At 40.9% G+C, this 15,684-nt stretch overlaps 2 protein-coding genes across 5 annotated transcripts; one reads left to right on the top strand and one right to left on the bottom strand.

Moving 5' to 3' along the window:
- Positions 1–3,646: 3,646 nt before the first annotated feature.
- Positions 3,647–4,825, top strand: LOC103828592 (trihelix transcription factor ASIL1). Its single transcript, XM_009104205.3, has one exon. The coding sequence runs from the start codon at positions 3,706–3,708 to the stop codon at positions 4,597–4,599; it is 894 nt and encodes a 297-aa protein (XP_009102453.1). The 5' UTR covers positions 3,647–3,705; the 3' UTR covers positions 4,600–4,825.
- Positions 4,826–4,853: 28 nt separating this feature from the next.
- On the bottom strand, positions 4,854–15,158 carry LOC103828590 (chromatin modification-related protein EAF1 B). 4 transcript variants are annotated; one of them, XM_018653168.2, is made up of 22 exons: positions 14,516–15,158; positions 14,076–14,299; positions 13,925–13,979; positions 13,741–13,838; positions 12,323–13,670; positions 12,103–12,222; positions 11,694–11,891; positions 11,170–11,358; positions 10,998–11,078; positions 10,836–10,893; positions 10,273–10,763; positions 10,116–10,169; positions 9,841–9,886; positions 9,310–9,503; positions 9,174–9,227; positions 9,012–9,092; positions 8,654–8,791; positions 8,461–8,577; positions 7,873–7,973; positions 7,583–7,789; positions 7,092–7,467; positions 4,854–6,995 (listed from the first exon to the last, which is right to left on the bottom strand). In XM_018653168.2, exons 2-22 carry the CDS (start codon positions 14,201–14,203, stop codon positions 5,424–5,426), a joined length of 5,706 nt encoding a protein of 1,901 aa, XP_018508684.2. In that variant the 5' UTR covers positions 14,204–14,299; positions 14,516–15,158; the 3' UTR covers positions 4,854–5,423. The 4 variants fall into 4 exon arrangements, with proteins under 4 accessions (XP_018508684.2, XP_009102451.2, XP_033132191.1 ...); XM_009104203.3 differs by having other exon boundaries at positions 14,076–14,242; positions 14,516–15,157; XM_033276300.1 differs by having other exon boundaries at positions 5,424–6,983; positions 14,076–14,242.
- Between the last annotated feature and the right edge of the window lie 526 nt (positions 15,159–15,684).

Raw genomic sequence — 15,684 nt, 5'->3', positions numbered from 1 at the left:
GGGAGGCATTTTGTGGTATGAACAGACCAAAAGAGCCTCAAGTTCTTGTTAGAGCAGAGGGAGATCAATATGGACTATCAGAAATGGTTTTCCAAAATATTAGATTTTGACTTTGAGATAATGTACAAACCCGGGTTGGAAAACAAAGTTGCTGATGCGTTGTCACGCAAAGAAGTGTTACCGGAACTGTTTGCCTTCACCTATTCAACTAGAAGAGATTTGTGGAGAGGTGGATAAGGATCCGAAATTGAGCAAAGTCAAACAGGAGGTGCTAGCAAAACCGCAGAATCACCCTGATTTCAGTGTGGTGCAAGGGCAGCTCCTGCACTAAGGCAAGTTGGTGTTACCGCATCAGTCCGCTCTAATTACCACCATCTTGCGTGAGTTGCACGATGGGAAGCAAGGTGGTCATGGGGGGTGTTAAAACACAAGCTCACTGGGGGTTTGTTTTATTGGAAAGGGATTATGACAGACATCCGTCGATACATAGTTGCCTATCAATTCTGTCAACGCATGAAGTATTCCAAACTGGCTCCAGGAGGGATCTTGCAACCACTCCCAATTCCAGATCAAGTTTGGGAGGATATCTCACTCGATTTTGTGTAAGGGTTACCAAAGTCAGGAGGCCACACTGCAATCATGGTGGTGGTGGACCGGCTCTCTAAGTACGCTCACTTCGTATCCTTAAAGCATCAGTTTACAGCGATCGATGTGGCCCAAGCTTTCGTCCAAGAAATCAGCTCCACGGATTTCCAAAGGCATTGGTTTCTGATAGGGATCGTATCTTCACAAGTCAGTTTTGGAAGGAATTGTTTCGTGTGTCTATGTTTCAGTACGGCTTACCACCCATAGTCTGATGGTTAATCCAAGGTTACGAACCGTGGATTGGAGACATATTTGAGGTGTTTCATCAGTGAGAAGCCAAAGCAATGGAGCTCTGTCCTACCTTGGGCTGAATTATGCTACAACAGCTATTTTCACTCGGCTACGTAGATGTCTCCGTTCAAGGACGTCTATGGAAGGAAAGCTCCTAACTCCTACGCTTTGAATCTGGCTCCACAAACAATGCTGAATCGGAAAATAGATTAATGGATCGTGATGCGACCTTGGCTCTGCTTAAGTCTCACTTACATAAAGCTCAACAAGTGATGAAGAATAGAGTGGACAAGCATCGACGAGACGTCTCATTTGAAGTAGGGGACTTGGTGTTTCCCAAACTGTGTCTGTACCGTCAGAAGTCACTGGCCAAGAAGAGTAACGAGAAACTCTTTGCGCATTTCTATGGTCCGTAAGCAGTGGCAGCGAGAGTGGGGAAAGTTGCATACCGTTTGGCGTTACCACCTGAGGCTCGCATTCACCCTACATTCCATGTGTCTCAGCTTAAGAAAGCCATGGGAGATCTTGGTCCTGCTTTGTCGATTCCGCCTCAGCTCACAGATGAAGGCGTGGTGATGGCAGAACCAGAGGAGATTTGGGGTATCAGAACCCATCCAATTTCAAAACTGTAGGAGGTGTTAGTCAAGTGGAAGGGCTTACTGGAGAGCGATTGTACTTGGGAGAACAAACAGAGGATGCAGAGGCAGTTTGTCACTTTCGACTTTGAGGACAAGGTCAATTTCAAAGCGGCGGGTAATGTTATGTATGCGGCCCTACACCCACAAATAATGCACCAGTACAAGAGGAGGAACAAGGCCTCGGCCCACCAGTGAGAAGAAAGGATGAGAGTACAGCTTCTAGATAAAGACGGGTTGAACATCTAGAAGACTGCTGTGGATAACGAATAAGGAATAACACCTGAAGAGTGTGAGTGCCACGTCACGTCTACTAACGGCTTCTTAACTATGGTCAAGAGCTGGGTTAGTTAGTGGTCATCTCCTTTATAAGCTCTAGTCTATCATTGTAATAGGTATCAAGTGACTTGAGCAAAGTGATTGTTGGGGAGCTGAGAGAACTCCATTGTAAGTCTCTCAAATTTGTAATCGCTGGGATCTAAAGGAATAAACGAGTATTATTTCATTGGATCTAGTCTTTTACACTGAACTCGTAACAATACGTTGCATCATATCTAAGTCTCCATATTAATAAAGTTAGGATCCTCCACATGGTCCACTGAGAGTATAACTTTGCTACTACATTTCTCAAAAGCTTCATTGTTAGCAGTTCGGAATTCAACTCGCTGGAGAGTCTTCCTTTCGATATCGAGGTAGAAAACATAAAGCAGCTTAGATACATCCTCCATACACAACACAATGTCGCATGTGGCAGTCCCCAGCAACAATTTGATTCTCCCATAAAGTGGAAATGTGACTGCAGCCAACACGTTGATTCGTCTTTCGAAATGTGTTGACATGTTCCGACCATTTCGAGTTTGGATCCTCAACATCCCTTAGAACTGACATACGCAACTTAAGGGAACACTTTCTACCGTTGGAGTTATTAGGATCCCAACCCAAGGGTTATAATCATACTCTAGAGTAATTATCCCTAGTTTACCCTTATAGTTTATCATTCTATCCTGACCACGAATAAAATCTATGTATATAAACTTGAATTCCTCAGACCTAATATCAAAGCAAACTATCAGATAAGAACGTACATCATTATTTTTTTGTGTAGCAAAGTAATACAAAACCCCCATTGATACATATCCCTTTATGCAAACAATACGTAGACAAATTGATTAAGGGACAATAGATCTGCCTCCACGAGTCTTCTCCGGTTCCTAGTGTCAATATTAGATCCGACATGTTCAATACCTTAAACTGCTTGTCAACCGGATCAAACACTAAATAGTTTATCGAACTCAGCCTATTATCTTTGGGTAAAAGAGCCTACTGTCCCGTGCTAGGACATATCACCACCCAATATGCCCAGGGAAATGGACAAAACCAAAGGCATGTTTTTCATATCCTGATGTCTTTAGGTAACTTCATGTAGAAGTCGGCTGTTATCACAAGAGATGACGACTTCTCATAAAGATCACAAGGCTGAGGCGACGAGAATAAACACAAATCATCATAACCATCTTGTTTGACGGAGAATAGGAGACGCGGCCGAGCAGAGGATGGTGAAAAACAACTCTTTGAAATATGAACGGTCAAGCATGTCCCTCCACTACTTCGACAAACAAGAAAACCTAGCGACTGATTTGGCCGGTAATCTTGAGAATATCTCGTTGATGAGATCTATTGGATGGAAACTGAGTTTTCTCCCTTATTTATGTTGAGTTCGAAAAGTTTGAAAGAAACGCAAAAAAAATCTAAAACTTACTTTTTAAGAAGAGAAGAGGAAGTTAAAGATTATATTGATGTGATATATTTTGCTCTCCTATAAGCTTACGTATTTATAGCTAAAACTTGGATCTAATTGATTAAACAAATTGTTGATTTTTGTTATGTAATTAAAAAGAAAAACAATCTAAAATATCTTAAAAGTGTTTACTTTGCTGATCATGTTACCTGAAAAATTTAGAAAACTACATTAAATAAATAAGTTAAGTCAACGCAACAAAAAGGTTAAAAACTCTAGATGGTTCAGTTACGAATTTCGGTCGGTTAAAAACAAAAGTCAACGCGGAGACATAAGCCCAATATGTAAAAAGTCAATGCGGAGACAAAAGCCCAATGATCTGGAGTTTCGAGTTAAAACTCAACACAACAAAAAGGCGAAGAAGCAATAGCTGTTGTGCTTTCTTCCATTGGCCACATGGCGACGCCTTCGCCGACACCTTCTCCTCCTCCTCCTTCTGATTCAAACCCTAATCCGCCGCATCAAAATCCACCACCCTCGAGCTCCACGGCGATTCAAACCCCTCCCTCGCCGCAAACGACCGTGGTAGCCTTAGGCGCATCGACCTCCGCCTTCGCCCGAAAAACCCAACCGGTGCTATGGACCGAAGACGAGACACTCCTCCTAATCGACTCGTACAAGGAGAAGTGGTACGCCGTTGGTCGAGGTCCTCTGAAATCAAACCAGTGGGAAGAGATCTCCGTCTCCGTCTCAGCTCGCTCCGGCGTCGAGCGCTCGGCGACACAGTGTCGGCACAAGATGGAGAAGTTGCGGAAAAGATTCAGAGCGGAGAGGCAGAGCATGGGACCTATCTCCATATGGCCTTTCTATTCTCAGATGGAGGAGTTAGATAGCAATCCTGCTCCTATATCAGCTCGTCCCCTCACACGACTGCCTCCTCCAACTAATCACTACGCAGAAGATCAATATGATGATGAAGACGACGACGACGAAGATGAGAGTCTGAACAAATCTAGGAGTATCAATCACATAGTGAGAAGACCTGGAACTGTTAACAGATTCGCCGGAGTTGGTGGAGGATTGTTGCAGTGGGGACAGAAGGAGAGATCCAAGAGGAAGAGGAAAGATGAAGGAAGTGGTGGTGAGAGGAGGATGAAGGGAGCGAGAGCAGTAGCTTATGAGATTAGGGCATTCGCTGAGAAAACAATGCTGATGGAGAAGAAGAAGATGGAGTTTGCTAAAGAGACGGCGAAGCTGCGTAAGGAGATGGAGATGAAACGCCTTAAATTGATTCAGAGTTCTCAAACTCAGCTTCTTCAGTTTCTCAACACTTCCTTTGCTTCTCTCTAACCTTTTTCATCACAGGTACGTGAAAAAGATGATGACATTGTTGTACTTTCATCTTTTTCATTTCAGAGATGTAACATAGTAATCTAATGTCAAGAACTTTTTTTTTTTATGAATGCCATTCGCAAATCCAACAAAGCTTGTGATCAAAATGTTGGTTATTTAACAAAAACAAAAGATGCAATCGTTCTTATCAAATCTTCAAATGTAATCCCAATGTTCATGACCATTTTGTGAAGAGGACTGGGAAGCATATGGTCATTTTGTGATTCTCATTTATAACCACAAGGAGAAAAACAATAATACATTCAAATTAAACTAACCTAAACCCACAAGAGTAGAAATTAGAAGGGGACAAACAAGAGGAAATAGCGGGTGGAAGAGCAGACTTCTATACAAAACATTATAAACTGTTTCCACTCTCCCAAACCTAAAGATGGGAAGAACCAAGACGAAGAAAGTGACTCTCTATGATGCAGTGGTAATTTACATGCAAATACACCTTTCTCTCTTGTGAAAAAAAAAAAAAGATATAAAAAGGGACCATCATCAATCTATCTATCCACCTTCTTTCCCCCATTTATCTTCCTCTCCCCTCATCAAATCTAAAAACTCCATCTGCAGAGTTTATAATTTACTTTGCTTCGACCAAACCAATCAGCAAAATCTAAAGACCGCCAACTTGATGATGTTTAATGCCAGTGAGGACCCTGACTCCGTACAAACCAGTTTTTGTACCTGTACAGGGTTGTCGGTGGTAAAGGCAAGCATCACCCTTTGCAGGATCTACAGCTACTCGAGGTTCTAGGTTTCATCTGTCGTGCCTCTCACTCCACTTTTGTATCGGGAGGCTTGGGAGATGATAGTTCTTGTGCTTCTTCTATTTGTGGAGACTGCTGATCAGAAGCAAGACGTTTCTGATTTTGTACAGTCAGCTGCTCTGGCAACTTTGGTCTCTTTTCTACTGTTGGTAGAGATTCTTGTCTCTCTATCGGGCCCTTGAGCTCCTGACAAGGCAAGCCCCCAGGGAAATGCTTAGGTGCCAGTCCTTGCTTCAGTGTTGTTACTGGATCACTACCAGCTGAGTCTGTATTAGAACTGTTTACTACATTAGGAGCAGCGCTTTGCACAGAGGCGGCACTAGCTGGAGGTTCCAATCCATTTGGAGAAGGCACAACAGTAGAACCAACTGCTTTTATGTTGTTCGAATCATTAGTCACTTGAGGCATACCCTTGCTCGTACTCATACTAGCTGTTTGTGTGGTATTGGGGACAGACTGCTGAACGCGTGGCACACGTTCAGCTTGGGATTTTCTCGATAAGTCAGAGTTCTCAATATGATTCTGATGAGCAATTCGCTGAGCTTGCACTTGATTACGCTGCTTTTGGTGTAGCAACAAATGCTGAGGGTTGGAAGGTCCAACTGAGGGGCTAGAGGTGGACAAGATGTTGCATGAGGCCGCAGGTGAGCTCTGGCCTTGGATCCTATTGTCTGAAGGTAACTGTATCTGTTGTTCTTGAGACGAAGATGTAGCTCCAGAAAATGATTTCGGCAATTGCTGTGAATGATTTGAGGACTCTGGTGAAACAAAAGGTTTAGACGGAAGATGCGTGCTCGTGGCAGTCCCCACATTAGACTCCCTATCAGGCCTAACTGCAACCATTGCCTCTCCTTTTTCGGTAGCCTGATTTCCGGGGGACATGGTGAGACCATTCAAGTGTGACTGATCAAGAGTAATGTTCTGATGAACCATGTTTCCTCTACCCGCCCCCTTGGATTGTTTATTCTGCTGTTGACCTTGTGATGGCTGCCGCTGGTGTGGGTGTTGTCTTCCAGACTGCTGCTGGAGTTGTCTCTGCCGTTGTTTTCCAAATTGATTGTTTACTCCAGGAGCACCAGACTGAGGATTCCTAGCCAGGCCATGAAGCGGTAACTGAGATTTTTGAGGGTTTTGTTGTGTCAAAGCATTAGTATTAGGAGAGGTCGACACTGGGGGCGGTAATGGCTGGGGCGAAACGGGTGGTTGAGTCTGTTGATTGTTTTGTGTCGAAGAAGAAACAGAAGTCCCCTGAGGTTGTTGTTGTTGTTGTCCATGTGGCATCATAGTGCCGGATGATGCAAACTGCTGCTGCTGCTGCACAAACCTCTGGTGCATTAGCCTTTGACGGAGAGCAAATCCGTCCTGCTGTGCCCTAGTGGCATGACTTGGGCTTGGGCTCTGGAGATGAGGATGCTGCGAATTGCCAAGCACATGCGACTGATGTGGCATCTGATGCTGCTGAGAAAGATGGCCTGGGTACGCCGGAACAGGAGTTGTCTGGTTGTTGGTAAATCCAGAACTCAAACTACCGAAAGCTGGGATCCCCTGGCTGTTCCCTTGAGCAGCCTGCATCTGAAACTAACGCATATCAGTAAGCGCTGAACGTCTACAAACTAAACCAAGGAGCCAGATAAACTATTTAGCATAGCAGCAACCAAAAGCCAAGTAGCTTACCCGCATCATATGCTGAACAGCTTCACGAGGCGGCCTAGACATGGGGTTTCCTTGAGAAGCTCCTCCTCCAGAGTGAATATTACCAGTTTTTGGAATTCCCACCATACCAGATGACAGCATGCTACCAGTATTTGGCATTGCTGCTGAGCCAATTGCTTGAAAACCAGGCCTCGACATGGGTGCTCCTCTGTTCAGTCCACTTACACCCATGGTGTTTGCACCAGGAACCATGCGGTGTCCAGATCCTGAGATAGCTCCAGGAGTTGATGAAGAAGGCTGCTGCAGGTTTCTACTGGGTGACATCTGATTAGACTGTTGGAGTCGATGTTGTTCATCAAGTGGCAAAGGCCCTCTGGAAACGTTGAATCTACCATCCCTAAAAGGAAAGAAACATATCACCAACCAAAAGAAGTACTAAAACCTTGAGCACATTGAGCGGAGATGCACAAACGTGTGCTTTCACCAAAACAAACCATTCATTACAGGTCTACCTTGCAGAAGAATGGTGCAAACCAAGTGTGGTTGGTAAACTGTTGCCGGGAACCACACCAGATGATCCAGGAGTGGATGGGTTTGGTCCAGAAGTAGGTAGCACTGGCGTCCCTTGATTCAACATTGGAAGACCCAGATGCGAACCTGGATTTTCAAGTGAAAATAAATCTTGACCTGAAGTTGACGCATCACAGAGATCAAGGGGCCTTCATCCGGAGAGTAGCAAGATATTAGTATCGCGGAAATAGTAAACAGGAAATAAAGTTATTTATCGAAAACCAAAACTTACGTTAGAACACCTCCATTCAGATTATTAGGGAATACTTGAGAAAGAGCCATGACTTGTGAATTGTGAACTGGTACTATCTGCTTGGGATCCCGACCATCATTCTTGAAGATCGATGAAACAGTAGCAGACAGACAGAAGCAGCAACAAGAAAACAAAATTAGGGCCTTTGACGATTTCAACTTCCAACTACAATGTAACGGTTCCTAATGACTTCAGCAAATGTTAGCCAGGTTTGCAGCTATGCTTTGAAACATGCCTTTCACATCATAAACTTTGACTACAACAAGATAATAAATTCCATATCTCGGGTTTCTATAAACAAAAATGTTTACCATCTTTAGTCCAACTTAAACCTAATTTCGTGAACATGTAACTCTGAAAACACTCTTTGAAACTATAAAAGTTAAGACCCCTCCAGCATTCTTCCAACAAGGGACTCAAAAACTAGCTACAGCACCCATTGAATTAAGCTTGAACTATGACTATTGATAAGAAAACGGTTGAAATACGACTAGAACAAATGCAGAAAGAAAGTAATAGTTTCAAATTACAAGCATGTAAACAGTAAAAAGTACTAGGTGAACCAACCTGTGACTTTCTATAGTGTAACTTCTTCCCAATCAAACAAATCTTCTCAAAATGGGACTTCAGGGTATCTTCCTCCATTGGCCCTTGCAGTCGCTGAAACAACTGTCTTGCACTTCCCTAAATATAACAAACATAGCTTGGGTATTTCAGTTGGTCTAAACAAAGAAGATGCGTCTCAGAGCTAAAGAAAAACCTTCGGGATGCCAGGCAAAGTGGATGGATAAGACTGAGAAGTCCCTGAGTCTTCAGCACTATCAGCCCCATCACTCGCAGTCTTATCCATCAGAATTTTATGCCGCTCCTTGCATTCACTCGGATTACGATATATACACTGGAAAATAAATAAATGCGGATCAAACAACGAACAAATCAACCAGCCAGCAACGAATCCCAAATGTTCATTACATGAGAAAGTAATATATAGGACAACAATATCCAGTAAAACAGTTCACTAGAATAGAAACAACATTATTATCAAATGAAGTATAGCTGTACCACTCGGTGAGAAATTTACAGAGAATCCCAAGGTTTTCAAAACAGCAAGCACTTACCTTAATTTTAAGAGTGCTGTTCATTGCATCACTAATGAGCTCCCAGTTAGGGCCCATGTCATGCACCAGGACAACGAGCGCCTAGATGGTATAACATAATTAGAAAACTCACAGAGAAACCAACAATATATCGACGCTAAGAAAGATGACAAATAAAAATACCTGATCCTCAAATAGTGACCACGTAGTTCCAGAACCATGCTCGCCAGGAGAAATCTGCGTAAATCAAAATTTCAAGTTTAAAAGGAACACCCAAAATAAAGTGGTTGGCGGAGTTATCACCCCAAACAGCAAATACCTTTAGGCCTTTTATTTTTCTGGCCCTATCACGACCTCCAATAAATTTGATAGATTTGTTGGGGTTGGACATATTGCTCATTTGGGAAGCTGCCGGAGAAGGAATTGATCCAGTGAGAGCAATAGCACCATCAAAATTATTCTCTACCAATTGCTTGGTGGTCTTTTGCTTCTTTGCATGAGGACCATATATACCTTATACAATGCAATTACAATATGTCACTGGATTATAAACTCATTATACATCAGCATTGAGACATAAAAGGGGAAATGTCAAAAAAGCAGCAAAATCATGCTAGTTTCTACAGACAGTTGAACTAATCCCAATTACAACCTTCTACTCTAGGGTTATAACTCCACAGTATCCACTATTTTAGTTTTATAATTGGTGGCTAATGATAAGATGTATGCAAAAAAGTTCTCCTTAAAGCATAAACTCGGTTTGATTGATAAAAGAAGAGTGATGCTTCCCCCAACTGCCGAAGTTAAACTACAATGCAACAGAGAGTAAAAATGAATTTACAAATAATACCATTCATATCGAAATGATTCTCTACTCGCTTCTTCCAGTGGTCCTTCTGCCGAAATAAGGATAAGTTAGAAAACTTTTATGGGAAGTCAGTTACCAGTACATGGTACATATTTTACCAACTATTATAATTTAAAGTTCTCATTTCAAGAAATATGAAACTCTGAACAGCAGGCTAATCAGCATTAACACTGATTAAAACACACAACCTGAACTCCTGACATACTTTCCTTAAACATTGGTTCAATTTGATTCATAAGATTTTAAAATGAAATTACCTGTTCAGCATGGACTGATGAATCGGGATGCCAGGTTTGGTCATAAGCAGATCCCTGCAACAAATAAAATTGAAATTACAGTGCAATGTAGAGTAAAACTAATAGCAACTATTTCTCAGTAAAAAAGCAAGTAATAGATGCGCATATTGCAAACTACCAGATGAGTCTTCTTCTTCTTTTTAGGTTTCCCTGAAGTTTCAGCCATGTCATAGGATAACTGCTTCTCAAAATTACCACTTGATTCAACCTCTGTGCCTTTTTGAACTGCCGATCCACCATGCAAACTACTTTGCTCATCATGAAAAGAACTAGTATCCCCACTAGATGCATCTGTCTTTGAGGGCACTGGTAAACTCACAATCCTCGGCCTGGAAGCAGTGCGCACACGCCTCGTAGGAACTGAGCCGACATTTATATTATTAGCAGCCCTTTTCGCCATCAAATTCGATGAGTTAAACCCATCTGTGTAGTTCATGTACGGTGAATCAGCTCCAAGATCATATGACCGGGCAGAATGCGACTTCATCAAATTCTTCCTTTTTTTGTGGCTCAACTTAAATGATTTGCTGCATTCCAAAGCTCCAGGGAGATAATAGGTACTCGTTTCTACTTCATCCTCATCAAATGCAGTAACATCGTAATCTGAATCTACAATGGAGATAAGAGGTCATAAAATATTTAACCAGCACGTGAAGCTTAAATAACAAGAACTGTGCATACCTCCAACAGCATCATAGGCTGATGTATCAACCTCCTCCTTCATGCTATTTCCAAACTTCTGAGAACAGAGAAATACTGTTAAATATCTCTGGATAACAGATACAAATTTAAGCAATCATGGTTACAATATGAGAGCTCCTAGCACAGAAAAATATAATATACCTCACAGCGTGCGAGATGGGTCTCAATGGATATTTGGTACACCTTCATTGCACCAGCTGGAACTGAATAAAATAGGCTTTCCTGAACAGTAACAAAGCTCAATCAGCTATATTATAGAGCTACCACAGCAATTATATTGAACTGAGGCTGCAGAGTTTACAAAAGTTCATACTTCCGATAGCTGATCAACCAGAGCTGTATCCAATATTTCTGGGTCGCACATATAGTCGGGTGTTGATGGTGCAGCTGAATGATCAGGGATAGAAGAATTGTTATACTTCAAAAATCTACGTGCATACTCCCTGACACCCACGGCTAAACATTTTCTGCCACTCTCACAATTAGATTCTTGGCAGGTCTCCTGCATACAACCATGGTATACCAAGAAACATACCATTAAGTTTACAAAAATCGTAGTGTAGAGAGCAACAGAACCAGAGATTCATGGAGGTAAAACTGGAAGACCATTCAAGCAAATAAGAAAGACCCGGCTGATCAATTATACGAAGGATATATCCATAGAATTGTGTCGCTTATATCACAAACTTAACAATATGGTTCCAGGAAATCAGTGTTGTCAATAATTTAATCCAACAAGTGTGTGTATGTGTGTGTGCGTATGCATAGTTCTGATTTCTAAGAAAATGGAAGAACCATATGATAACTAAACATAACAGAGGTCTGTCCGTCAAATACCTTATCAATTCCCAAGCCTGTCTCCTCCAGCTCCCCAGGAACCTCCACAGAACTCCAGAATTTCAATATCGCACTAGATAGGATTGAAGCTATATTTCTCAGCTTTCTGTGCTGATTTTTTTCCTCAAATCTCAACTGGGAAGTCAAAGCAACCCGATGGCAAATTTGTGCAGCAGCAGTCATCTTCCAAAGCCGCTCCTAAAAGACGAAAAGGAAATATGTGAGGATAAACAACATGCGATCTGAACACTCAATGAAAAATGTTCCAGCAACATGTGGAAAAGCTCATTTAAGTATAGGAATGTCCAGATGTCAACGGAAACAAGTAGAATAACAATCCACAAAATGTAGCAATTTCCATGCAAATATATAGAATTTCAATCAGAACGCTTATTCAACTAGACCAGACCTGAGCAAAATCATTTGCCAGCCATGCCATTTCTTCAAGGACAAAATCCCATTGACATTTCTCACGGACCTCCACAGGTGCGGTACCACAGGATAACTCGGCAATTCTTTTTCGCTTCGCCTATTAATGCATCATGTCATGCAAAAAAAGATGAATAGGTATATAAGTACCTCGAAAGCTCGCGAGCTTAAGATCATCAAACCAAGTTGAAAAAGAAAACCTGTATAATTCGTGCCTCCTCAAGGAGAGAGTCTTCCTTCACAGTATCTAACACTTTTGAGCCATCATCTGAGCTAGGCTGATGTTTTAATGCTTCAACGTCAGTTCCTGACAATACATTATCGCCAACCATGCATGAACTTGCGTCTACAGATGCCTGAGGTTTTCCAGGGTGCACAAAGCTACTAGGATCGTCAGCCAAAACACTACTAACTTTCTTATCATTTTCAGGTACAACCAACCCATGTTGAAGCTTTTTCTCAGTGTCAGAACATTCCTCTTCATTTTGTAGCTCAGCCACACTTCTGTAGTTTTCATTTTCAACTTTAACTGAATTCATCAGAATTTCACGCGCAGGACTGCACTCACTAATTATGGTGGTAGATCGACCTGTCTCATCCTCAATCTTCAGTTCACCAACTGTTTGATTCAGTAGCCCCTCTACTCTTGAAGCCTTCGGCATAGAGATTTCATCTGAGTCGAGTTTGTCCGCTCTATAAAGATCTCTTTCAGTATCTACATCTACTTCTAAGTGGTTAGCATGAGAAGACTCTGTCCCTGCAGCTGCTCTATCTGTTAAACTCTTTTTTTCTCCTGTAGAATCTCCTAGCTCATCCATTTGGGTGGAATTATTTTCCTGGCCAGCTATTGTTGCAGCTTTGGGAGAACCAATCTGTGTACTAGTCAAAACTAGTTGTGCCTTCTCCCCAGCCTCTTCAAGATGCAAACCTGCGGACTTTTTTCTAACTGTAATGTCTGCTTCATCCTTCAATACTAGACTAGTTTTCGATCCAGCAGCACTCTCTCGCACAACAGGTCCACCATCCACCTTAGTATTCAGCGTATTACTGGGAGCTACATTTTTCGGAACAACAGTTCTATTTGAATTTGCAAATACTGGACATGATACAGAGGTTGTTTGCCTATCCTTTTGATTGGCTGCTTCAGAATTGCAAACCTTTCCGTCCACTGATCCTCTGCGGACAGAGATAGACGTTGCAAGACCACCACGATTCTGAACTAAATCCGTGGAACTTGACCGTGCTGGATCCCGATTTATCTTTGTTCTGTTCCTACGAGCATACGGTCGAAAGATAGCAGAATCCTCTGTTTCTTTGATATTTTGGTTGGTGTTCGCTTTGTATGACCGTTCTGACTCGGACGTTCTGTGTTGCCTGTTAGGATATCTCAAATTGTTTTCTCCCTCAACTGACTTATTTCCAGAATCAAAGAGTAAAAGATTATCCGCTGTATTGGGTTCAGAAACTGTAGGAACTGCGGGTCTACCACTACTCTCCACAGAGTCTCCATGTGGTGAGGAAGCCAGGGCAAAACTATCCTTGAGTCCACTGTTACAGGTAAAGAATGAAGAGTTAATCCATGAAATTTAATGGGAGACTACAGCAAACATGAATGTACCTGTTTACAAAATGCTCTGCTTGCTGATCAGTGAGTGATGTAGATTGGACGCTATGTGAAGTTGCAATACCAAACTTAAAATCCAAGGGATTACCTCCCTGAAGCAGAAAGAAGAGTAAATGCTTGTCATGATAAGTTTTTTCAAAGGAAAACGAAGAGAGAAATTGCAAATATGTATCCATACTTTCTCAAGAAACTCTAGTTCTCTCCTCCTTTCCTCACGGACATCATACTCTTGCCTGTTGAAACAAGCATCTTTGTTACACACTGGAAGTGACAGACAGTTGTAGAAAATGTAGTGTGTTTAAAGAAGAAGAAGTCTCAATCTGAAATACCTAAGCTCGGCTTGAGCCTTCTCAATTGCAGTTCGGCGGGGAGACGTTTTGAGAGCAATACCACCTCCACTATCAATAACTCCTCCCATGGAATCAAGCTCAGCATTTACTAGAAGATATCCATCCATGCATCAGCACCTTGGTTGTCCCATAAATTCGATAACTAACTGGAAACACACACACATAAGATGCTCTCAGTATTCCTCGAGAAGATCAGATGCGAGCTAGAGCAAAGTTGAAAATTTGAAATGATCAGCTTAAGGTACATAATGGCGGGCGTGCACACGAACTCTGTTGCGCATTTAGAAGAAGGAAGGAGGTACGAATTACAGAGAAGACAGAATCAACATTCCCCTAATCAGTGGCACTAAACATATTCGAAATTGCACAGAAACTCGAGCAAAGCTGGACACTAGGGTTTCAGAAGGAAGGTAGAGTACCTGAATTTCAACGTAAAGCAACGCCTAGGGCACAGATGTTGGGCAATCACGAATCTAAAATTAGCTTATTCTCTCTCTCTCTCTCTCCTAGGGTTTGAACGAAGATTGAACAAACAACCCAAACCCCCTCTTTGTTTAACGCTTCGAATCGAAGACGAAATCGATTTCTCAGGGAAATAAGAAGATCAATTTCTTGTTTATGAGATTTCTAATTCTGCTATTTTCTTCTTTTCAATTTTTGTTTCCCTCTCCGCAGAAAAAAAAATAATTTGTTCTTGGTGATGTCTCTCTCCTCGACGCAGTATGCGACTCTCTCTCTCTCTCTTCGACTCGAGTTCTGGGCCTGTTTTTTTTTTTTTGCCCTCTACCAAGACAAAACAAGGCCCCTTTTGTTTTTGGTTCTCTCTTTCGGGCTTTTGTTTGTAGTTACGACAATGCAATAAAAACTTGCTAAATTTACAAGTCTCACGCATGTCGCTCGTAACAAAACAAATCACCAGCTTACCCTCCTTTTTTACTTAATAACCATCGTTTTGCGCAGGATGAATATTATATATATAAATTATTTTATGTATTATATATTTTTTAACGTATTATGAAATAATAAATATATTTATTTAATAATTAAAAATTCAGTAACTATTACTTATATAATTAAATTGGTGCAAACATATAAATAAATTTTTTAATCTAAAAAAGTATTTTGTCTATTTGATATGGTATATAATTAAATTTAAATGATAGCAACATTACATAGTATATTTTATTATTAATATCTATTAAATGATGCTTTCTACTCATATTTTTTTGATCATTTGAATCTCTTATAGTAAAAACTTTAAATTACTGATAATAAAATTTCATTGTGAGATTAATAGTTTAAGTAATTTATAATATTTAAACAAAAATAAAATGATATATATATATATATTTTTCTCAAAAAAAAAATTCAAAGTATATTTCAAAATTAGAATATTTATGTATTTTTATATGGCATATAGTTTAATTTAAAATGATATATATATATTTATATATCTTTTAATTTTAATATTTATTAAATGAGACTTTCGACTTATATGATTTTGTAATCATTTGTATCATGTCATAACAAAAATTTTAAATCATGGATCACAAAACTTGAATGTGAGACTTTTAACACTTTTAGTAAT

This window comes from Brassica rapa, chromosome A07 (genome assembly GCF_000309985.2).
Source record: "Brassica rapa cultivar Chiifu-401-42 chromosome A07, CAAS_Brap_v3.01, whole genome shotgun sequence".
Classification (NCBI taxonomy): Eukaryota; Viridiplantae; Streptophyta; class Magnoliopsida; order Brassicales; family Brassicaceae; genus Brassica; species Brassica rapa.
The sequence above is the reverse complement of the archived record's forward strand: the minus strand, read 5'-3'. Positions and strand labels throughout refer to the sequence as shown.